General features: G+C 31.6%; 2 protein-coding genes across 2 annotated transcripts in view; one reads left to right on the plus strand and one right to left on the minus strand.

Annotated features, from left to right (window-relative positions):
• Window positions 1-25,015, plus strand: part of LOC130448455 (general transcription factor IIH subunit 3) — a 120,970-nt gene that overhangs the window by 89,032 nt on the left and 6,923 nt on the right. The window lies entirely within an intron of this gene.
• Window positions 654-24,745, minus strand: LOC130448446 (arf-GAP with coiled-coil, ANK repeat and PH domain-containing protein 2). The gene is made up of 14 exons (XM_056785836.1): window positions 24,538-24,745; window positions 24,366-24,482; window positions 24,093-24,266; window positions 20,657-20,885; window positions 20,268-20,363; window positions 18,505-18,710; window positions 13,615-13,731; window positions 12,649-12,855; window positions 11,051-11,157; window positions 10,619-10,799; window positions 10,122-10,564; window positions 8,880-9,043; window positions 6,310-6,530; window positions 654-6,090 (listed from the first exon to the last, which is right to left on the minus strand). Exons 1-14 carry the CDS (start codon window positions 24,588-24,590, stop codon window positions 5,931-5,933), a joined length of 2,475 nt encoding a protein of 824 aa, XP_056641814.1. The 5' UTR covers window positions 24,591-24,745; the 3' UTR covers window positions 654-5,930.

The raw sequence follows: 25,015 nt of genomic DNA on the forward strand, positions 1-25,015 counted from the left end.
CATAAAAAAGTGGGAAAACTAGAGGAAATTAGAAACATGAAATAAGACAACCAGGTCCTGAAAAAATCAAAAATATTTCTTTCCTATTCTATCGACTGTCTGGTGAACATCGTGGAAGCTCCAAGCTCCAGGTCTTGTCGTTTCTGTAAAAACCAAAGGAAGCAGATGAACATCTCCTTTGTGAAAGCAAGGTAATCCATAGACAAAGACTACGGTACTTAAATTCAAGCTTTTTAAAGCCCAAGTCCCCATACAGGCAATTAATTCACTTTGTTTTATATTCTCCAAAGTCTGGTTTAACAACTTGTCCACAGTAAATCTAATCACCTTCATTCTAGCGATAACTCATACTTTTATCGTTATTTCAATATTTTATGAGCTTTTTTGGTATTTTTTTCAATTTGGAAGAAAGCTTATCACCTTATTCAGATCCCTATTTTAAACACAATCCCACTAAGGTGGTTTTAATAGTGAAATCACTTAAAACTTGTTACTTAGTTTCAATACAAGGGAATATGGAATATACTATTAGAAATAGATATGGCATGAGGAATTTCTGCTATAGATATTTTTTGTTCACACCTCGTATATAAATAACAGTCGCTAATCATAAAATTGTATATTTACGAAAAATAAAAAATACAGTAATACAAAGCAACGGAATGTAAACAACTATTTGGTAAATATAGGTATTAAATACAAAAAAGGACTATACAGGGTGTACCTACTATAATGATTTGTACACATAATAATTAAAAAAAAAATTATTGACAGCATTTTTTCATAAATTTAGTAGAAATACACGTTTTTATGAGATTTTTTTCGGAAAAAGTGGAAAATTTGATCGACATTAGAAGAAAAGTATGAAGTAGTAGAAAATTCAAATATTAATTACCGATGCAACACCAACTTTTGCTTTACAGAAATAGTAAATCATTTGACGAATGATTGAAAAGTTTGATTAATGCCTAGTAATTAAGATTTCCGATTTTCATTTTATTTTTGTATTGAAATACCGTGAACTGAATGCATGTCTCAGTTCATCATTCCATTTGACCCACCATATCAAAGTGAGATATTATCAGCTCATTTTGGAAAAAATCACATAATTTGCAAAAGGAAAGATATATCTGTCTCAACTATTGGATATATTGGAGAAAAAAGAAGCAAAAATTGTAAAACATTTTATAGAATCCATAAGAACATTGTACGAAGAACAAAGGATTAGATTCCTATGTTAAAAACAATACAGAGTAATAATCAAGACCAAGGCTTTAGAATTTCTATGATACGGAATTATTGGAACAACGCTGCTATCTATAAGAAAGGTGACGAGACCTGCTGCGAGAACTACACGGGCATAGCATTACTGGATGTGACCAACAAAATTTTGGCCAATCCATATCCAAGAAGTCGGTGAACATCAAGCACAGAGGACCAGATCTTTACCTTAAAACCTTCAAAAACGATAATCAAGACCAAAATCTATTACTACACGTACTGTTCATAGATTAAGAAGAAGAATAGAGGACAAAGTTGTATGAGGCTTTATGTGTCCCTAGAAAACTGATAAGAATGATGGAAATGTGCTGTCTGAAGTAAGGCTATCAGAAAAGAGGACTGAAGCAGAGAGACCTTTTAGTCACTCCATTTTTTAACCTCGCGTTGGAAGTAATCATGAAGAAAGCGCAAATACACACACAAGGTTTGATCTATCACGGAAAACATCAAATTTTAGCATATGCAGATGTTGTATTACAAGCCAGATCCCGTGGGGAATTGGAGAAGGAATCAAAAAGATTTGACCTCATGGTGAAAAGACTAAATACATGGAAATGCGACGGAAAACTTAGGTGGAAGGATGAGGGCAAGTTTTCATAATGAATGCAAACAGAATCGCCAAAAGAACACAAATGAAGGGAGAGGGAATCAAGAAGAAGAAGAGGCATGCGGAGAAAGATATAGATAGAATAGGTAAAATCAGATTTGAGAAAAGTGTGGAGAGAAAGAACAGAGGACTGAAACGAGTAGTGGAAGAAGAATAAAACAGAGCTTAAATATATATATATATATATATATATATATATATATATATATATATATATATATATATAATGTAATTTTTTTAATTGTAAAAAATTTAGTCGTAGGCCTGAAGTGCCGCAAGGAAATTTAAAGAAAACAGAGATATACATGAAATGTCAAAATTAGTTACATTTCAAAATTTTACTATTATTTTGTGTACAATTCATTATAATATTCAAAATAAAATATTAAATAAAATAATAATTAATTCCAAAATTATAATAAAATGACATTTTTTCCTAAATGAGAGGCATAATAATATATGCATATAATATATTTTTTGGCACAAGGTGATTTCATTTTATTTTCGCTGTTAAGGTTTTCAAATACACGTTTAAAAAAACAAAAAAAAATATCTAAATTTTACAAACAAATATATGAATGTAAACAGTGTAATAAATTTAGCAACAATGTAATGTCATCTGATGAGGGCTACAATTTTAATGTTCACTAGTTGGTTACACAGTGAGTGGGGTCTCTGGTACGTTCCACTTAACACCCACAACAGTTTCAATACAGTTTTTGGTGTTCCACATGAGACTGAGAGTGAATTTAGAGAAAAACTCAACCATAAATTCATGGGAATCTATGTCGAATTAAATGTTACTCCAGTTCATGTGAAACATTGGTTTTTATCATACCGCCTTATGGTAAGCCCTCAGTAAACGCCATTTTCCTTTTATTGTTAATGGAATAGGAGTTTTAGTACATCGGGCGTTAAGTGGAAGGTATTCTTGAAGTGTGAAGAACAATTTAAATATAAATAGAATCCTGGTAACCTAAGAAGACAGTTCCTTTTTATCAGACACAAGACAAACATATCAAACCAGTAGTTAGTGAAAAATTGGTGATTTTCTTCAAATTTTTATTTATTTTCGTGATGATTTCATGATGATAAATACCTTTACCTGTTATTTTAAACTGATTTTAATAGCAAAGCGACCTAAAATCAAGACAAATCATCACGAAGAACTGGTGATTATACATTAAAGTTACCACTGACATGACCTTTTAGAGACCTCACTCTACAACAACGTCTCTAGAGGCATATTCGAAAGCAGTAGCCGCCTTTAGTTCAAATCCTCTGTTTAGAAAATCGTGTTATATACTTTCAATGTTTAAAGTATTTATATCCAGATTATGTTTACAAAAGAAAGGCACTTTTATTGACATTGGACAATGTTACAATTAATTTCGAAAAAATTTGTTACAAGTATCAATTTTTTTTTAATAGCTTGAACAGATGATTAGAAAGTTACTGTTTTAGAATTTTTTAGGAAAATAATTATTTAAAATGTAACGAGAGTTTTCATTTTTGTGAAGGTTCTGTGTGACAACCAAGTTACCTTCATCAAAATAAGAACAACTGTCTATAAAAGTAAAAAAATAAAAATTTTTTTTTTCAAAAAATGTAGTACAAAAAACGTGAAAGAGGAAAAAAAGGAAGGTTTCAAGATATAAAACTTTTTTATTCTACTTTGAAAATAGGTTTTTTTGAAAAACAAAAGGATTTTTATTTTTTGATTTCGATACATATTTTGAAATAATTTTTCAAAATCTTTTTTTTAACCAAAAAGGACCTTTTCAGAAAAAATGAAATTCAATTTTTTAAAACCTCACATTTTAAATATATTTCAGAGAAATTTTTCTAAATTGAAAACAAACTTCAAAATGGCTAGTGCTTTTTTGGACAAAAATCTGGAATCATTACATTACAAAATTCAATTCCTCAGAATTGACATACTTTGATTCACAAAACGCAGTAAGGAGCCACCAAACTTTAACGTCTCATTATTTTTTTATATGCATTGAACATTTTGAAGAGTAAAACATGCTGGAAACAAAAAAAGACAGTGGAAATGGGACTTGACTCCTTGGACCAATGAAAAATGGTCTAAATCATCCCAACTGTTCTTAAAAAACCCTCGTAGAAAACACAAGATCGATTCTCAACTTATGGAAAGGAATGAGTAAACGTTTTGACATAATATTTATTCCCCTAAAAGACAAGAAACTGTGGCATATGCAGAAGAAAAAACAAGTCGATAAAACTGATGATAATTGAACTTTGAATCAGTTACACACCCACCATATTCTCCAGAACTGACCACCATTGACTAGGGATTATTGAAGAAAGTCATCGCTGAATTACGAGTCTAAACTAAAGATATATATGGAAATGGCATAGAATTATTATAAAAGCTATGACTTTTTATTTATCTGCACATAATGAACATTCTGGACCTCACATGATGGGCCAGAGCAAAGAGAAGGGATCATGTTATTGTAGATAGAAAAAAACGACGATAGTACAATATCAAAACTAGTCTCAGTCACATAAACTTTTTCTATGGAATAAAATTGAAAGCATAACAGAAATTGGTTATATAAAATCAAAATTAGAATAAGATACAAAAAAGAAACAGGAGTAGAGAATGGAGACATTGTGGACACTAGAAGAACAAAAACAAACCTGCTTCTATCTCTTAGAACATATTATGAAAACTGTTCATCTTTTCAACTGGAAAAAAGATGAACAAATGTCAAAAATGGATTTGTTTTATAAGAAAATCAGGGGAAAATATGAGAAAGGAACAGCAATAAGAATGGGAGAGACTTTGTGGACAGAAGAGGAATCAAAAAGACCCAACACACCCACCTCTATCACTGGGAACACAGTATGAATATTGTTCGTCATCTTTCCAACTGTTCTTTGGTATTAAAGTTGAAATTATGTCAAAAATTAGCGGTTTTAGGAAAATATATGAAAAAGGAACAGGAAAAAACAGCAGAGAGACCTTTTGGAAACAGAACAAAAAAGAATCAACCTGTTCTCCATAATCTCAAGTCTTTCTAGGAAATAAAATTAGAAGTATGTGAAAAATTGATGATTTCATAAGAAAATTAGAAGAAGATATGAAAAAGCAACATCAGTAAAGAGCGAAGAGACATTGTGGACAGGAAAGGAGCAAAAAGGACTCAACACACCTAGCTCTATAACCTAAAACATGATTCAAAAGCTTGTATTTATCATCACAAGTATTCCCAGTAAATGAAATTTAAAGTATGTCAAAAGTTGGGAATTTTGTAAGAAAATTAAAAGAAAATATGAAAAAGAAACAACAGTAAGAGCTGGAGAGACTTTGTGGGTAGAAGAGGAACCAAAAGGGCCCGTCACACCATCTTCTATCATTTAGAACACAGTATGAAAATTGTTCTTAATCCTTCCAAATGTTCTTAGATAATAAAGTTGAAATTATGTCAAAAACTGGCGAGTTTATAATGAAATTAAAAAAAATATATGGAAAGGGACAGGAAAAGAGGGCAGAAAATTGAAGAGGAAGATAAAAAACCAACACACCTATCTCTATCACCTAAAACATACTTTAACAACTGATCTTCATCACTGAAATTCCTAGGAAATAAAATTCGAGGCATTTGAAAAATTGGAGAAATAATAAAGGAATTAGAAGAAAATATGAAAAAAAAAACAGTAGAACAGAAGAGGAACAAGAAACGACCAAACACACTACGATTACATAAAACTGGAAAACTGGTTCTCATTATCTCCACTGTTTCTTGGAAAAAACATTGACAGCATAATAAGATTTGGTGATGTAAAAGTTAAATTAGAGGAAAAAACCATAGAAGAAGGACTGTACGGGCAGATGGGGGAGAAACGACCAAAAACACCTGGACTACCTGGAATAGTACCTTCAAACATGATGTAAAAAATTGGTCTTCGTCATACTAGGAAACCCTTGGAGGTCCGCATCTTCTACAAACTAACAACTAGCGTTAATATACTTTATTAATATAATAAGTTAAAAAAAACTTGAAACAGATTAACCGTTGTTGTCTTCTTCGATTTTTGGTCTCTGCAATTTTTCTGGATGAGAATACGCTAATCGTGAGAAATCGCGGACTACATCGTTGAATGTATCGTCGCCCGTTACTCCCAATTCGGAATCTTTCATTTCTTCATTTAATCTACCTAACCGTAGCCTGAAACAAGAATCAAATAAACATTATATTGGAGAATCAATTATTTCAACAGACAGAGGATTTCATAATTAGTACAAGACACTTGCTATATAATATTACATTTTTTGTTTTTCGGTGTGACTGAAGGTAGTCGAAACGTCAGAATTTTTCATAAACATACATAAAAGGTCTAAGTAATAAGAAATTAATTTATTTATATATGTATAAAAAATCACTTACAACGTTACAATATCGGCGTTTTCCTTTTGTTCGGCTATAGAGAGCGGGACTTTACCTTCGTCATCTTCTAAATGTTGATTGGCTCGGTGTTTCAAAAATAAACACACCTGCGCCGTATGACCTTCTTGAGTGGCTATATGAAGAGGAGTTTTTCCGTCTTGATCTTGAGCGTTGATTTTCGCACCGTTGAGAATTAAATAGGCACAAGGCATCACAGATCCCTATAATAAAACCATCATTGTATTTTGTTTCGAGAAATCAAATTATCAAAAAAAAATCGAAAAGAAGATATTCGAGGACCCAAAAATAACCGCAATTATTTTTTAAAAAATCTTCAATTAATACTCTCCATTATAACTAATACATTTATACTGGCCAAGTTATCGTCTTCAAAGACTAAAGTCTACTGCTGTTTACCTCCAGTCTCTGAAGAAACGCGTGTGTGGTAGTGTAATTGTAAGTGTTGGTGTAGTGTTTGTGTAAACAGTGTGTTTAGTATGAATATCACCAACGGTTCCAGAAACTCCAGCTTAACTAATAGATTGTTCTGCTTTTTTTTTCTCATTTGCAGAATTGACAGACAGCTATTTTTTCATTTTTCTCTTGACCTGTTCAATGTTGTGGATTCGGTATCTTTAAATGCCATAAGAAAAATTCACACGAGGTCAGGTCAGTCGAGAAATATACCGAGGTATTTCATTTTTAACCAAAAACAGTTATGACTGTTATAGATTGATTATAGATAGATGTGATTGATAGAAGAACTAGTCTCTTGTCTGCTACAAAATCAGGTCTTTAGTTACTACCAGTTGATAAATTGTCACTTTATGGTCTATGGGCACAAGATTTTCAATTTTTTCAATATTTATTACGATTGGAACCGTCGACGAGTTTCCACAATAAGGGTTGTCATCAACCAACCTAACACTATTCTTAAACCGTGCTAACCACTCCTATACTTGAGTTGTTTTTTTTCTTAGCGTCTTCTTTGTAAACTTTGTAAGCCCGCTAGAGGCGAATATGCAGGGTGGTGTCATGTTGGTGTATGTGTATGTTGGTTTTTCCTGAAACGTGCTACCAGATATATTAGAGAGGATTAAGTTAATTGCATGATTCGCTAGAGGAGACTATGCATTTTTCGAATACCGCGGCACATGACGTGATCTCCAGTTGGATTCTTTTCTTCGGGAAGTGGTTTTGGCATATAAAGCATATTAAAATATTAATTTGTAGTAAGTAGTAAAAATTTGGAGGCCATGGGGTTTTATTCTTAGAAAATCAAGACAAATGTGGAAAAGCTGGAAATAGCTAGTAGACGTGGTCCATCAAACATCTTTGTGTTTTTTTGGTCATGATTTAGTAGCTGCAGAGGAGCGAATTTATTTGATTAAGGTTAAGAGAGAAAATTTTTTTTTCAAAATTAATTATTGCTACTTAAATAGAATCGAACTAAAGCGGCTAATCTACAAATTAATTTCTTTTCAAATTATATAATAATTCATTGAATAAATACGAAAATTGTCATTATAAATGTTATGGTATGTTATATGGAGGATTTTCTATAATTTTGGTGTTTAAGTTTATGATTTTTTTGAGCAAAAATGACACATAAGCATGAAAGTCCCAAAGTTCGAGTCCCCAGTGCTCAATTTGTTACTAAACTAGATATATTTTCAATCAAGGATGTGATATTAAGTATGCGAAAAATTTTTGGTGGTTTTCCTACTTTTCCTGACCTACTAGTATATATTTGTTTCTATAAGGGTTGCGTAAAAGTCAAATAACTCAATTTTTTACTGCAATTTTTTTAATACATGAACAATTAAATAAAAAAATTAGCATTTTCCATTAATATTACCAGGATATATTCATATTTTCCCGAAGATATTCTCTTTGAGAGTCTGTGGCTTGTTAACAAAGACCTACAAAAATCTAGAACGGTTAAAGCGGAAGATTTTGTCGGCCTGTGCAAATTACTAAAATGAAAAGTTAAGAGATCTTCAGAATTTCGTTTGAAAGTGTTGGAGTTTATACTCCATCTTCCTGGAACCCCAAGTTACAATTAATGACACCACACTATTCACAAACTTGAAGAGAGTATAATGTCTGTGCCTCAAAAAGTAATTCACATATCCGCAAAGAAGAAGTCTCAAATTGATTTTTGATGTGAAGTTGGAATGGTGGTCATTGGATAGAAACACTTTGTAAGGAAGCATCTTCTAACATTCCTCCTTCATTCTGTGTTCCAATTAATGCTCAATTATGTATTTACCCCTTCAAGTCCTCTACAATATATTCAGCCTTAGCTCTACTTTCCGGGACTGTTTAGACTTGAAAACATGTCTTGTAGTCCTATACTCCTCTAGGTGAGCAATTGAAGGCTGTAGTGTTTGATTACGTCTTATTGACGTGTATTTTGTATCTGTACTTTACAAATATCATAACAGAATTGTCATTTATCACGTTCCAATAGGACAATGACTTTTGCACCACCCTTTACAACTATAATTTTGATTATTTTTATATGACACGTTTATACGATTTATATTGAATAATAAACATTATTTTACACTAAATACTGCTGCGTGAAGGGGATTTCTACCCCTGTCATCCGGATTTATCCAAGATTTGTCGGCACCTAAGGCTAAAGCTTCACACATCACTGGCAAGTTATGGGCCGCGGCCGCTTTGTACAATAATAAATCTGGTTGTAGTTTAGAAATATCTTCTTCTCCTGAAAAAAAAATCGTTTCAAATTCACAATAAATAACAGTAAATAAGAGAAGTGAGTTGTCTAATTTCATATCCCCCTAACTACATTTTGAGTTAAAACAACTTTTATACGCCATTTTATGGGAATTTATGCTTTCTATCGACTTGTGCATTAATTTAGGCCCAAACCGAGAAACAATAAAATCTTTTAAGCATTATACAATTCATCCAAAAATTTTCTTGTTGATATTATCAAAATTTGTGTAATTTTGCCGCCATTGGAATCAAATCCCTTTTTTGTTTTAAAACAAAATATAATCAATCGAAGCTAAATCCGGAGATTATGATGGAAAATACAGCAATTTGTAGCCTAATTTTTGGATTTTGGCTGTAGAAACTGTACATTTATGCACCCTTACGTTATTCTGGTACAAAAAGAGCTTTTTCACCAAACTCTTTCAATTTTTTTCAACTGGTCACTACATCAACTGCATTGATTCCCATACCATTTTAGATGACGTTAATATGAATATAACCCCCAAAAAATGTTATGTCTGACACAGAAACCTTGAACTTCTTTAATACCTCTCCAAGGCCTGAACACCAATAAAATCACTGACCCCGATGGAATACCACCAATCGTATTGAAGAAATACACAGCGGAACTAAGAAGTCCGCTATACAAACTCTTTTCCCTATCATATAAAAGAAGTCTCTTTCCTGCAGATTGGAGCTCCAGCCAATAGCAAAAAAAAAAGAAAAAAATATAGTATCCAGCAACTACCGTCCGATTGCTTTATTCCTAGCCAAGGTCATGTAGAAAGTCGTTAACCAATAAATCTTCTCATTCGAGGCATCATATTGTCCAGATCTTACCCCAAGCGATTACTAGCTGTTTCCAGACCTGGAAAGGTGCTCCAAGGAAATAAATATATAATCAAATGAGGAAGTCGTCCCTGAAACTGAAGGAAAATAACCTTGATATAAAAATATCATAGAAAGGTGAGAAACCGGATTGTATCGAAGGAAACTATCGGCACAATTTTTTTTGGATTTGGCTAAAAACTTTACTGCAGTTTGTTGTTTCTAATAGTTCTTACCAACAGTCTCATTTTCCTCTTCTCCTCCAGTAGATTCCTGGTCACTACTTAAATCAATGGCTTCTTCCATTGGCTGCTTATCTAAATCGTTACCAAAAAGTAACACGCTACTTCTACTTTTTAAACTATTTCTTTTAGAAGATTCATTATTCATATATTCATCTTTGCTACTACACGTCTCACCAGTTTCTGTAATTTTGTCAATTTTCTTAGAAACCTTCATCGATTTCAAACCGTTCTTGTCTTTTTTATCACAACTTCGAGGTCTTCGACGTAATTTACGAACGCTCCATTTTCTAACTTCCATAAGGCTCGGGGGACGCGAATTTCTATTCGACGGAGAGCTTCTGGTCGAAGAAGGAGACGTTTTATTGAAAGTAGGTAACGATTTCACGAATAGTTTATCCACGTATTTGGCTTTTATGAAAGTTTCTCGTACGGCTCTGAAAAATAAAATCAAATTACATTTGTCATTTTCAATTTTTAGTTAAAATTACCCCGGACATTGTTCAGTAGGTCTGTTCGTATTATCGGGTACGTTAGCTTCGTATATTTTATTTACCGCCAAATTTCCTAATTCTACCATTACTTTAATAACTTCTGGTTCCCAATCATCCAAAGTTAATGATCTAACTTTACTGTAGTGTACTCCTAGACCTCTATGGATACCAGAACATTCTAAAAATTCATCAGAAAGGCAAAATAAAAGATAAGAAAATCGGGGGGCTTAGTATCAATTGTAAATTTCGATAAGGGCGTTAAATAAAACGTTATCAACAGTGGAAACGGCGTTGGCAGAAGTGCATATTGTCTAAAGGAGAGTACTTTGAAGGATGCCATAATTTATTTGTTTGAAAAGTGAAATCATAATTTGGTTGAAGATTATTTTTAGATTTTTCGAACTACTTTGATATTCTAATGATACTTACCGATACATAAAGTTATTCCTAAATTGATACTAGCCCATCGTGGGTTTGGACTTCTGCAATCACAGCAAACATTATTTCCAGGTATTTTCAATAGTTGCTCCCACATCCTAAATTAATATTATCACAAATAAAAACCAAAACCAATAATTCAAAAGTTCGAGGTGAAAATTTGAATAATAAATTTTATCACAAATAAAAACCTAATATTCAATAAAGCAAAAGTACCAGAAGAAGATTTGAATAATAAATTTTATCACAAATAAAAACCAAATATTCTATTATTCAAAAGAAAATTTGAATAATAAATTGGGATAATATTAAATAATATATTCAAATTCTATATACGAGGTGTAATAAAAAAATAAACTGAATAAATTTTCATATAAATAAATAAAAAGATTTAGCAAAACATATTCATACATACTGATATTGAAATTAAAATGAGGAACTGTTGCAAAAAGATAATAGTAACTATCAGCGTTTTACAAAAAAATCTTTGCAATATTATTATTATTATTTATTATCACAAAAATCAAATCTTTAAAATTATGAGTTAAGTTTTGAGTTTTAGTGCACAATGTAGTAAATCTCGTACCATCTTGTGTTGATACAATCAGTGACAAGTTTGATCTCGTTTCGACTTATCAGTCTTCTTCTATACCCACTTTAGTAAGATCGTATTTGAAATATGGATCTGACCCAAAGCATTGACATCACGTATAGTTTCAAGTTGTAACAAAGGATCAAAGGAACTAATATAATGTAATTATCTGTATATCGTCATAATAAAAAGTTATATTAGCAATTTAATAGGGCTTAAGAACAAATAAGCATTGGAGTAACCTCACAAATCGATGAAAATTTAGAAACAATTTTGTTCATACAAACAAGAATTGATTATGAAAAAGCTTAGTGGAAACAAGAACCTGCAAAATGGGCTCATATTTATCATAACAAAAGTCTTGCTGTTTGTCCACATCGTCCTTACTTTCCAGATTTAGCTTCGTGCAGCATAACTTTCCGAAAATAAAAAAAGTGCTCAATGAGAAACGTTTTGCACTATTTCTGATATTAATAACAATAAATCAGACTTAAGTCATTCTATAGGAACCTTCCTTTCTTCAACGTTAGGATATTTATTTTTTATTTTTTTTTTATCACATCTCATATATAACAGGTAACGTTATACTGCGGTTTTGAAATCTATTGTGCCTCCTATCAGAGCTGCTCTTGTTGCTAGAACATCTACAGCTTGCCATCTAGTTCCAGAGTTCTAAAAACACTCCCGGCTTCAAGGAATTCACATCCTTGTACCTAAAAGACATTTCCTGGATTGGAAACTAAAATTAAAAAGACCTCAAGTTTCTTATCTAATCTAAAAAGGTAGTAGATCTGTTGTATCATCCACAGAATTTATACAAAGAAATGTCTTCATAAATCTTGACATTATTATAATAATTTCTTAGAATAAGTTGTTATCTCCAAAACTACCTGAAAGGTAAGGAAGATTCAGAAGAATAGAAGGAAATATTTGATACTCGAGTAAATCTTTTGAAAACAAAGAAAATGTGACGTAAATAATAATAACAATCACTCACCTTTTTTTAGTACGATTGTTGTTATCACCTTGTCTTTGGTATTTACCAGAAATGTTGTTAGTATATGGTAAGATGTTATCATCACCAGTTTTCAATCTATCGAAATCCATACTTTGAACTCTTTGGATGGCTGCACCGATTCCTTTCTGCAAAGCTGTTATCCAACAATCGTACATTTCTTTAGTATCAGCTTGCAACATGTGGCTTCTAGAAAAATTAATAAATATAAAAAATAGGGTCCATAGGAATCGAAGAGAGGGATAATTAATAAAAGTAAATAATAACATATGATTAAGAAAACAAAGACATAATGTGACGAGCTATATTATGCAACAGTGTTAAATCAAGATAAAATGATGAAAACATAATTTAAACGTTTTATTCTGAAAAAATTACGTCAATAACTTTCGAAATTCGAGAAAAACTCAATTATTAAACCGTGAAGTATATAGGGTGTGTGAATATAACTAAAAACTTTCAACTTTATTATTTATCATATATAAACAAAAATTTTACCACAAAAAGTTTTAAATCATTTAATTTTGTTTTATTTATGGAAAAAATTACTAAAAATAGTATTTAAACGAAAAAAAAAATTGTTTTTCAACGTAGTTATTTTTTTTATTTATATATTTTATATTTTTATATATTTTATATTTTGGTTGATTTTTTTTTCCAAAACAATGACTATAATTGAAAAAAAAAAACGGTTTATTGCATCAATACTCTGGATTAAATGGTCGAATTAATGTTTTTATAGCTAAGATATCATTTCTTTTCCAATTTTCATATTTCAGAACCTTAAAACGATCTAAAAAACGAAACAAATCATTTTGAAACTCTTTTAGGTCTCTGAAGATAATAAAAATAGTCGAAACGCTCGTTTGATAGGATAATCGTGATTATTGGTATAATATAGAGTGTGATTCCCATCAACTGATACCAAAATTGTTTCTGAACGCTTACTTAAGTGGTGACAATACTTCGAAGCAAAATCTTCGTTCACCATCGACTACTGGTTTTACGGTACACAATCTTAAATCGTCTTCCATTACTGTTTCCTGTTCTTCTCCTGACCTTTTCCTAAAATTTGGAAATACATTTAATGGCTTTACTCACAACCAGAAGGAATAATTTATCGACCTCGTTTTTTTGGTAATTTTGAAATAATCATATTTATGATTGAAGACCCCTAATTTAAGACAGATGTTAGATACTAGCGCAGAGCCATGTCCTGAAGAACCGCGACTGAGAGGAAGATCGCGCCTTTGATGATTGGAGGACGTTGAAGCGGACCTAATCCAGCTAGAAGTTCGACGTTAGAGGCACCATTGTTAGGGCAGAAAGGATTGGCAGTCGATTTTTGAGAAAGCCCTGGTTCTCAAAGGGCCGTAACGCCGGTTAAAGAAGAAGAAAATTGAAAAATCATCATATAAACAACGGAAATTCCTCTGGATAATTAAGAACCACATTAGAAACGAATCATACAGACAAATTTTGAATACAAAACTTGCAGGACAATACATAGAAGAAAATTTGCAGAGATGGTTCAACCATATGAAAAGGATGAGTGAGGTGAATATTAGAAGCCAGAAAAATAAAAGCGAGAAATATAGGAAGAGAAAAGAAGACATTCCATACCTTGAATAAATATTTCAAAATATCTCTAGCATTATTCTACATGACTCATTGTTCATTTCCACATCCCCTAGACTATTTCGGAATACTTTCCTCTCCCATACTTCTATTTTATCAGCACTCTACTGGGTTAACACCAAGGAATCATTTCCATACAGTACAGTAGTTAATTTTTGCTTTAAGAATATTATTCAACCACTGCATTATTCTGCTACCCCTTGCTATCCGATTTTCTAGATCTTTTGTATCATCATCCATAGTTCGTAGATAGTTGAAGGACTCAACTATTTTAAAATGTTTCTCGTTTTCCAACCTGTTTTCGATTAAAGATGTTGCATGGTTGTAAAAACTCGTACAATCGTTTTAATAGCGGTTTAAACCATTAAAAGTCGAAGGACCACCAAGTTGAAATTTATGGAACCATTGGTTATAATCATATTGATCACACTGTTTACACTACTACTACTCCAACACTCACAATTACACTTTCTGTCGCGTGGTAAACAGTTTACCTTCAGTCTCTGAAGACGATTACTTGGTTATCGAAACGCGTTTCAAACAGTGTAATCGTGAGTGTTGGTGTAGTGGTAGGTACACTGTTTACACTACCATTACACCAACACTCACAATTACACTGTTTGACGCTCGTTTCGATAAACAAGAAATCGTCTTCAGAGATTGAAGGTAAACTCTCAGTACAGAATACAAATATTTCTATAATTAAATCTGACTTAGAAAAGCTTTTGATATGGTTATATAAACAAAGTTAGTTCCTGAAGAGAAAACAACGACGACGATGAGATACCCAATGCAGAAATTTTTAGAGCGGAGAATGATCCCTTAAAAGTTAAATTGGAAAAGGCTTTACAGCAATATTCAACTCCAATACAGAGGCGGACAAAAAAATAGGACACCACGGACAGATTATTAGCCAAGAAATATCTTTATATGCAAATTGTTGATAGTCGGAGATGTAATCTTCGAAGAGCCTTGGAATTTCTATCAACTATCCAACCCACCAGCCAGAGTGGAATATTTTTTCCTCTTCAGGATTTTTCCTCAATAAAATACATTCAAGGGTTGAAGATGAAACTTTTTTGTTGATACTTAAGAGTGTGATTATTTTTTCGGTATATCTAATCTCGAGATAAGTCCCGGAATTAGTCATACAAACCCCAAAAATGTCTGGATCACTAATACCTCTCGAGACTTGAATCCCTATTCAACAAAGTCTTCTTTTAATTCTACTTCTGATGCTCCAACTTTCTAATCCGATAAAAATCTCGCTTACAAAGAAATTTTGAGGTTAGGAAATGGAAAAAAAGTCTTTAGGGGCCAGATGTTGTGAATAAGGTGCAGTGTTCTGATAGAAATACAGTTTTTGTGTCTTTAAATACAATCGCTTCTTTGCATTTCCTTTATTTATTTCATCAAGAAATTTCACCGATGATACTGTTCTGTATTATTTATATTTTGAAAAATAGTCGATGAATACAATCCCATGACTATCCCCAAGGAACAGAAACAGTCTTGGACTTTTTCAGAGCAGATTCTCCCTTCGCAATCCATTGTTTCGACTGTTTTTTTTTTGATTCAGGATTGTAATCACGTTGCAGTGCCTTCTTTTTTTTTGCTGTATATTGCCTTTCAAAAACCATACATTTAATGACAGCTCCATACTCAATTTTTTTTCCATTTTCAGAACTATTTTCACAACGACTCATAAAATTGTTGAGCAGAAATTAAGGGTCCAAAATGGTTATGATTCGAATGAAATACCTACCCCCTAATGATAAGTTTGACATCTGCAGTTTGTGGTTATAAACCGTCGTAAATTTAATCATAATTTTACCAAAAAATCGAGTCGAGGTTAATGAATTACTTCTTCAGAGTTATAACACTTCTATTGTTGATGAGTATGAGTATGAGTATATATATATATATATATATATATATATATATATATATATTATTATATAATACTGTAGATTCTAGACCTTAAAATATGATGATTCTGCTTAACATGCCTTATGCAAATATTGCTAGTTTCCGAGATACGTTAATAAGTTTAAATTTAAATTTTGATTTTCGCAATAATTTTTTGTTTTCACAATTTCTTTTTGAAAATTGACAATTTTACGTTTTTTGGCATGAGGAATCATAACTTGCACTCTTATTTAACATTGCTAATAGAGGGCGCTAGTTACACTTGTTTGTGTTAATTAAATCAAAGTAAACTTTTTTTGGGCTAAACTTACAACTAAAATAATACAAAAATATTAAAAAGAGTTAAATTCTACAAAAAAAGTTACTTTTCTTTGATTCGTGTAACTCAATCGGTTATCGAGTTATTTGCTTCTAAAAAGTTCAATAAATTTTAATTTTTTCATAAAAAAATGTTATTATTCCTTAAATATGTAACAATAACAAATTTGTAAACAAAAATAAAAAACTTCAAAGCAAATGCTCAAAATGCCCACCATTTATTTCAATACACTTTATGATCCGCTTTCGAAAAGATCTCTTAATATCAAATAATTCTTGTCTATTATTTTTAATTACATCCGCGGCTTCTTCTATTTTCCGTCGCAGTTGTGGAAGAGAAGTAATTTTTTCTTTGTAAACTAACGCCTTCATTTGCGACCAAATTGAAAAATCCAAGGGATTTAAATCAGGGCCTCTTGGTAGCCAAGCAAACTCACTTTCACGACCAATCCATCGATGCGGAAACTGTTCGTTTAAGTATTGACGAACATGTAAAGAATAATGTGATGGTGCTCCGTCGTGCAAAAACCACATATTTTGTCTTAAAGCGAGAGGTATATCCTCTAGTAATTCGTGTAAATGTTCTTGAAGAAAATCTAAATAAAGAGGTCCATTTAAATTGGTTGGCAGTTCAAAAGGATCTATTAAATACCCACATATTACACCACACCAAATGTTAACCTTAAACTCGTGCTGAAAATGTGTTTCCCTCATAGCATGTGGATTTTCAGAATCCTACAAATGATTATTTTTATAATTAAATAATCCTCGTCTGGTAAATGTTGCCTCATCAGTAAAAAGAATTGTATCCAGAAAATCATTTTGTTCATCTTGCAAAAAATGGGCAAATTGTAGACGCTTAGGTAAATCTTGAGGTAATAAATTCTGAACAGGAGTGTAATGATATAGATGCAATTTTTCCCTCTTCAGTATTCTAAAAATAGATGATTGGCTTATACCTGTTTGTAGACTTAATCGGCGAGTACTGATATCTGGATTCTCCGTAACACAAATTAAAATTCCATCTTCTTCATATCTTCTTCATCGGCAGTGATTTTTTTTGTAGCACCGTGCTCAGTTTTAGAACGTAAAGATCCCGTTTCATCTAAGCGGTTGTAATGATTTCGGTACAGTTTGTAATTGGGTTGCTCTCGATTTGGGTATAATTGTGAATATCTTCGAGCCGCAGCTCGACCACTATAATTTGACTGAGCAAACACACAAATCATATTGCGTATCTCATTATTGGAAAAATCGTTATGCCTAGGCATTATTTAATAAATAACTATTACACTTGTTAATTACTAAATTGTTAATAAATGGTATACTAATGTATTACTAATTCTTATTATTATCCGATTTTTGCTTCTACACAAACTGTCTAATAGCGATACAAGCCTACTTAAAAAGAAAACGAAAAATTAAACCACGGCTTAATTCACGAATGTTAAGAGATCTTTACGAAAGCGGATCATAAAGTGTATTGAAATAAATGGTGAGCATTTGCTTTGAAGTTTTATATTTCTCGATAGCCGATTGAGTTACACGAATCAAAGAACAGTAACTTTTTTTGTAGAATTTAACTCTTTTTAATATTTTTTTATTATTTTAGTTGTAAGTTTAGCCCAAAAAAAGTTTACTTTGATTTAATTAACACAAATAAGTGTAACTAGCGCCCTCTATTAGCAATGTTAAATTAGAGTGCAAATTATGATTCCTCATGCCAAAAAACGTAAAATTGTCAATTTTCAAAAAGAAATTGTGAAAACATAAAAATTATTGAGAAAAATCAAAATTTAAACTTATTAACGTATCTCGGAAACTAGCAATATTTGCATAAGGCATGTTGAGCAGAATCATCATATTTTGAGGTCTAGAATTTACAGTTCAGAGATTGGACATTCTTAATTAATCACCCTGTATATCTGTACGCTAGAAGAGGGATGAACGTACCTATATACTAATTTATTATCATACAGATAAAACCATCGCCTGTTCCACGTTTTAAAAGCATTTGAGGTCCTTTTAAATAAATATCCTTCCATAGATGGATGATTTTTTTCATTGGTTAATAAAAAAGGTTCAACATTAGATACTATCGAATGGGTATTTTCCAGTTCTTTTTGTATCTTGTAAGTTTCACTTCTCATTGTACCTATCTGAAAAAAAAATAGAGATTATTGATTATAGATTATTGATAAGAAAGTGTCAAAAAGAAATTGTTAGAAATTATGGACATACTTCCGTATCTGGCAGTTTTGTAATCATAATTAAAACTCATTTATTTGGCGTTTTAGATGCCTCAAAATCCGTTTATCGAAGTCTCAAATGAAGGAAATGTGTACTACCCATTTATAAAAAAATGTATCGCAAATTACCAACCAATCAAGATAAAATAAACCAAACTCAATTGAAGCTGAAGTAAACATAACCTTATCAAAGTTAAAGCTAACCTACCTTGATCTAAACTAAAGTCAACATAATCTAATTGAAGCTGAAGTAAACCTAACTTAGTTGAAGCTGAAGTTAAACTATCCTAATCGAAGCTAAAGTTAACCAAACCTAATTGTAGCTGAAGTAAACCTAACTTAGTTGAAGCTGAAGTTAAACTATCCTAATCGAAGCTAAAGTTAATCTAACGTAATCGAATCTAAAATTGACCAAACCAAAATGAAATAAACCTAACTTCAATCTAAGCTAAAGTCAACCTAACCTAATCGAAACTAAAGTTAACGTAGCTTAGTTGAAGCTAAAGTTATCATAACCTAATAAATGCTCTAAATTCAAATGTTGAATAAATATGAACTTGAAAAGATGTTTTTTTTCTTTTTTCACTGCACGTCTTGAGCAGAGCCTCAATCTCCTAAGCATATCATAAATCTAATGGGAAAAGCCGAACCGGAAGTCAACCAATGCAATTATTGGTATTAATGGGACCTAGATAAATGGATTCTACGACCTCGAAAACGCTAAACAAACGTGGTTTTATTAAGAAAATAATCGATAGATACGGAAATATAAACAAAATTATTTTCAGGTTTATATAATGGCCACTAAAATTGTAAAAAATACGTTTATTCCATATTTTTCTGATTAAAGCATACTGAAAGTGCAGGGAAATAAATCTTAGATGAGAAAATCCCCCATATTAATGGTTTTCGAAATATTTGAGTATTTTAGAAAAAAAAATCCTCTTGAAAGTAATCATTCTGATCCAAGCCCCTCGACGGGTCTACTCAGATTTCCTTGAAAGGTTAGAAGAAGATCTGCTTTGAAAGGGACCCGAAATGGAAGCACCTCGTATATATAAACGGCGGATTGGTTTCGTTAGGTTAGGTGAGATTAGGTAAAATGTGACGTGTGGTTAGTTTAGATTAGATAAGGTTATGTGAGGTTAGGAGAGGTTTGTGACTTTGAATGGCCACCATTGCCTCCTTTCGGTTTTTTGTGAGGCACCTTATCTGTCGTTTGTATCGTTCTCAGCAAAGAAAACCCCTGTACCATCCTGTATATATCTAACAAATTCTTTGGAAGGATTTTATAATAACCTTTGGTCATTTTACCATTAAGTTCCATCCTGTTGAATGTTAACCAACCTCTATAGAGTATTGCAGGCTTAAACTTCAGTATATTTCCCAAATAAAAACTTTTCAACAGATTTTAATTAATTTTCAAAATCTCAAAAATTATTTATAAAAAATAATCCATCAACTTACCTCGTCTGCTAAAGTTTTAAAAAATGGCTCCAAATCTGCACATAAATCAGAGCCTTGATGGTAATATGTCGTACAGGCGTGCATATAGGACAATAACTGCAAAAATAAAAATATTTCCGCTAATCGATACTACGAGGTGTGATCAATAACTACGGTAAATTAATTTTTACAATAGCAATTATTTCGAGACAAGCAGTTGGTCATGGCTTATCGCGCATCTTGGAAATTTAATCACCATGTCTAGTTTTACGTGAGAACAACGCACCTTCTGTTTTTGTAGTGTATATTGGCCTCAATTTTGTTACAAATGAAAATATTTCAAAGCGTATAAAACAACAACCAAATAAACTTCCCTTAATTTTAATCATTCTGTATATACTGATACTTACTGTGCTTAATATCTCGTGCCTTTTTTTCGATTGCAACACACTGATACTATTAACATAGTCTAAAGTTTGATGACCGAAGCAAGACCTAACTGCCACTAGTACGTTTTGAATTTCTTCGACTTCTTGTGGTTTGCTACGTGGCGTATGTGAATTTCTTAATAGAACGTTGTCATATTCTGTAGATATTTTCTCGAAATGCTGTTTATAATCTTTTACCTGCTTTATGTCGCTGAAATACAACGAGGAAAATTGTTTTTAATGTCTTATTCCTGGTCATATATTTCAAAACAACATTTTCAAATCATACCGAAAACTACTTTCTGGTTGACGTGCGATATCTGTTTCGACTATAATTTTTCTAATCACAGCTCATTTCGAGAATTTACCTGAATCTTCTACTAAGTCAAAACCTCCCATCAACTTCACTTAAAACATGTTTACTAAATAAAAGTATAAAAATGTCTAAGAATTTTTAATAAAAAAACATTATAACCAACAAAATCTTTATAAAGAATTTTAATTTTTCGCAATTTTATATTTTTTATTTAAACACCATTTTCTAGCTTGTTGTACTAAAACTGAACATTTTCGATTGTTAAAACTTAATAGTTATTTGTATGCCAAGGACTGAAAGTGCTACATTTTTTAGACGATGCATAAGATCCAAAACTTTTTCAATTACACTGAGGAAAAAAAATAAATAATAGAGAATTATAAACATTTTATTTATTGAATAATATAATGTACTTAATGATATTTGCAATGTCAATATTAATTATTTGCAAAAAATAATGTTGATTGTACCTCCAGGGCAATTATTAATATTTATTGGATTGGATGCAGATGGAATATGTATATATCTAAATGTATATATCTAGATGTTGATGGAATTTCAGAAATTTAAAGCCTCGAAGTGAAACTGTCAACTGTCAACATTGAAGTTGCTAAAGTGAAATTTAAGGAAGTTGAATTTGTCTACTCCAGAGCGTCCCGAAAGTGTTTTGCAGTACGGAACTGTCACTTTCACTACATGGAACACCCAAAACGCAACTTTCGATATGTAAATGAATACACAACGAACAACTTTCAGATGGCGTCGTCTAAAAAAAATTAAACCATTTTGGATGGAACGTTTCAGACCTCATAATTTGTTGCAACATGATTCATTTTCATGGGAATACCCCCGGTCGTTCAACTTAATATCTACCCTTTTGGGTTATTTACAGTATCAAGGTGGATTCATAAGCTCTCGACATCACAAATCACAGTTAAACACAAGCGAGACCGTGAGCGTAAAATTTTATAAACTGACATTTAAATTACGGTAGCCAACCGTAGTTAGGACATGAACTGTGCGACATATTTTATTGCTTTAAGGTAGCTTTATCGATAATTCCAAAACTCTCCGCTACATGTCATACTCACCCTAGCGACTACTTACAGAATTAAGTTATAATATCCAACTTCGATAAGCCTGGAGAAAAAAAACCCAGTGACATGAGCTAACCGGCATATTTTGTTGCTAATTTATGATGGTATAATCCATTTTCCCGAATTTCGCAAATCCCGAATAGGGCGTTCCACTATTAAAAAATTATTTTTGCTACGCTAGCTATTATGTTAAGTTAATGATTCGTTTTTCTATACTTTTTACTTAGGCACGTTATTAGAAACATCTGGTCGGACATAATGGGAATGTAATTTTTTTCCCTCTCTTTCCAGTAAGGAGAAAAGAAAATAAATATTCGGAAGAGACAATGAAACAGGCGCTAAAACCGGTTGAAGAAGGGGCAAGCTTGAGATACACAGCTAGTCAGTTTGGGAATTTCGAGAACTTTCTCCACAGGTGGTTCAAATTACGAGACCCAAAAAGGCGATGGATAAAGGGGGTGGCCAACGCTGGGTTTCCAGTTTGCAAGGTAACTTTGATGACTAGATGTGAAATCTAGCCAAAGACATGGACATAAGGTATAAGGGAAAACCTTTTGTACCCTAGAGGAAGTGGTATGAGTCTTTCTTAAAACTCCATCCCGATCTGTCAGACAAGCCTAAATCTGACTTTGTCACCCAAAGAGACATGGACTGTTGGTTTCAAGTGTTTGGGACTATAATTTCCCAAGCCCAGTAAAGTGTTAGCTCCTAAGGGTACAAAAATCCAAAGGTTTTTTGAGTACAGACAAAACTAAAAAGAAATACTTTACAAAAGAAAACGACGAGTTTATTGTGACATTTAACCAAATCCAAGGTGTAGTAATGAACCTGTGGGGGACTGGTAGGAGAGGAAGATAACATACATCTTAAAAAAAACACTTCCCGTAGTTGACAATTATAATATATGTGGGCTTTTATCTATATACTTACATTAAATTTGAAACATAATATAATATTTTCAATTTTTTTTTGAATAAATACAAACTCTTTTAACAAATCCTTTGTTATGTTTTTAGTTTTATATTTTTATAATTATTATTATATTTAGGGTTAATTTTGTGGTTCACAAACTCCAATTTTTAAACTTATTTTCATTTTTGTTTGAAGATAAAACAATTTTATTAAAAATGTCCCACTTCTGGATCAATAAGTGTCCCAATTCTGGTGCAGGGGGTAAATATGTGTTCCAGTACTGGTACATGCATTTTTAGTATCTCTACCAAAAATTTCACCCTTAATGAAAAGGTGTTAGATTCATTCTTAAGTAGAATATTTCATAAAAATATGATATCAAAGATGGTAAGTTTGTTCGAAGTCTTAAGGGTCCTACTAGTAGTATATTTACTTAACTACCCTTGGTAACCCACAATGCTACTATGAACTAAGGCTTTGGACAAGAATCAGACAGTTGGTTCAAGTAAATTCTTTTAGCATATAATTTTATATATTATCATTCACAAAGAAGGTGTCATTGCCTTTTTGGCATCACTGTTACGATTTATCCCTAATAAATGTTATTTTCATGCCAGAACCAGTCTAGAGTTTCAATATTTCTAAAAAAACTTTGCTTCTGGGGTTGGATATCCAATTATATCAGCATTGAAAGTGTTTAAACCCCATTTTACCATGTTAATAAAATTTTTAAAGGGAATATTATAAAGACGAAACAGAATATTCAAGATTCTCACACGGGATTAATTTTTGAATGCATGAATTTAAATTTCTCATTTATATTTTTATCATGCATAAAAATAATTTTCATACAATGACCATCCTCATTGTTAATTCTATTAATATTACTACTTTCACTTTATTTGCCAATTAAACATCCAACAAGCAGAAAAACATAATGAAACAATTAAATTTAGTAATAATGCTTTCACTTGATTGAATTAATATAGAGTTAATTTAATTTCTGCTAAATTTATCTAGGAAAACAATATTTTTTCAATTATTATTTAACAGCAATAAAATTTACTAATTTTTGAAATTATTTTGTACTTACTTCTTAATAAAAGATGTAAGATTTTTCAAAATCGTTCTGGACGCTTGATCTAATAAGATAGTATGAAACTTGTTCATTTCTTGAAGGCTATGAATCAGTTTGTTTAACGACGATAATACCATAGGATCTTCTTTGAAATGGGTACTCAGGTCCCACAAACTATTGGCAAACAAGCTAGAATAAACAGATTCTATGATATTTCTTCTAGAACAAGCTTGATAATAAACTGGATTAATTTACGGTTTGAATCGAATGTAATTATAATTGATTTACCTTTGTTGGCCGACATATGTTTTTCCAGAATCCACCATAGAACCACATACTTTTAAAATTTTTTCCAACTTATTTTCCAATTGATCTACACTTAGTTCCTCTTCCTCCAATAAACTCCTATAATTTAATCAAACAATTAATACAAACTAATTTGTAAACAAAAACTACTTACCTGAATTTTGGAGAATCTCGAAGACATTCGTTTAGTTCAATTTTTCCAACCATTTTGAAGCTACTGAGTATTAAATAATTATCGAGTCATAACATCCAAATTATGTTTAATGTAAAAAATTGGTTTAAATCTCATTAAGTTGAGTCATCAAAGCAGATCATTACTTTCTTGTTTTTGCTTTCGATGAAATACTCATCAGTCAAACAGTAATAGGGATCTTTGTTTTATGTACTGGTAGCACTGATTACCTACCAGGGTTACTAAATAAGTACTGGAATTTATAAAAGTATCCGAATAGAATATATTTATTATTAAAATGCAAATACTAATAATTGAATTTTTTGTTTAATAATTGTTATTTGGTAGGAACTTCTATAAATAAATAAGATTCAATAAATGTAACAGTTAATTTTTATTCAGTTTACTTGCCTTACCTGTCGATTAGGATCCAGTAGATAATTAATATGAAATTATTGAA

Source organism: Diorhabda sublineata, chromosome 8 (genome assembly GCF_026230105.1).
Source record: "Diorhabda sublineata isolate icDioSubl1.1 chromosome 8, icDioSubl1.1, whole genome shotgun sequence".
NCBI lineage: Eukaryota > Metazoa > Arthropoda > Insecta > Coleoptera > Chrysomelidae > Diorhabda > Diorhabda sublineata.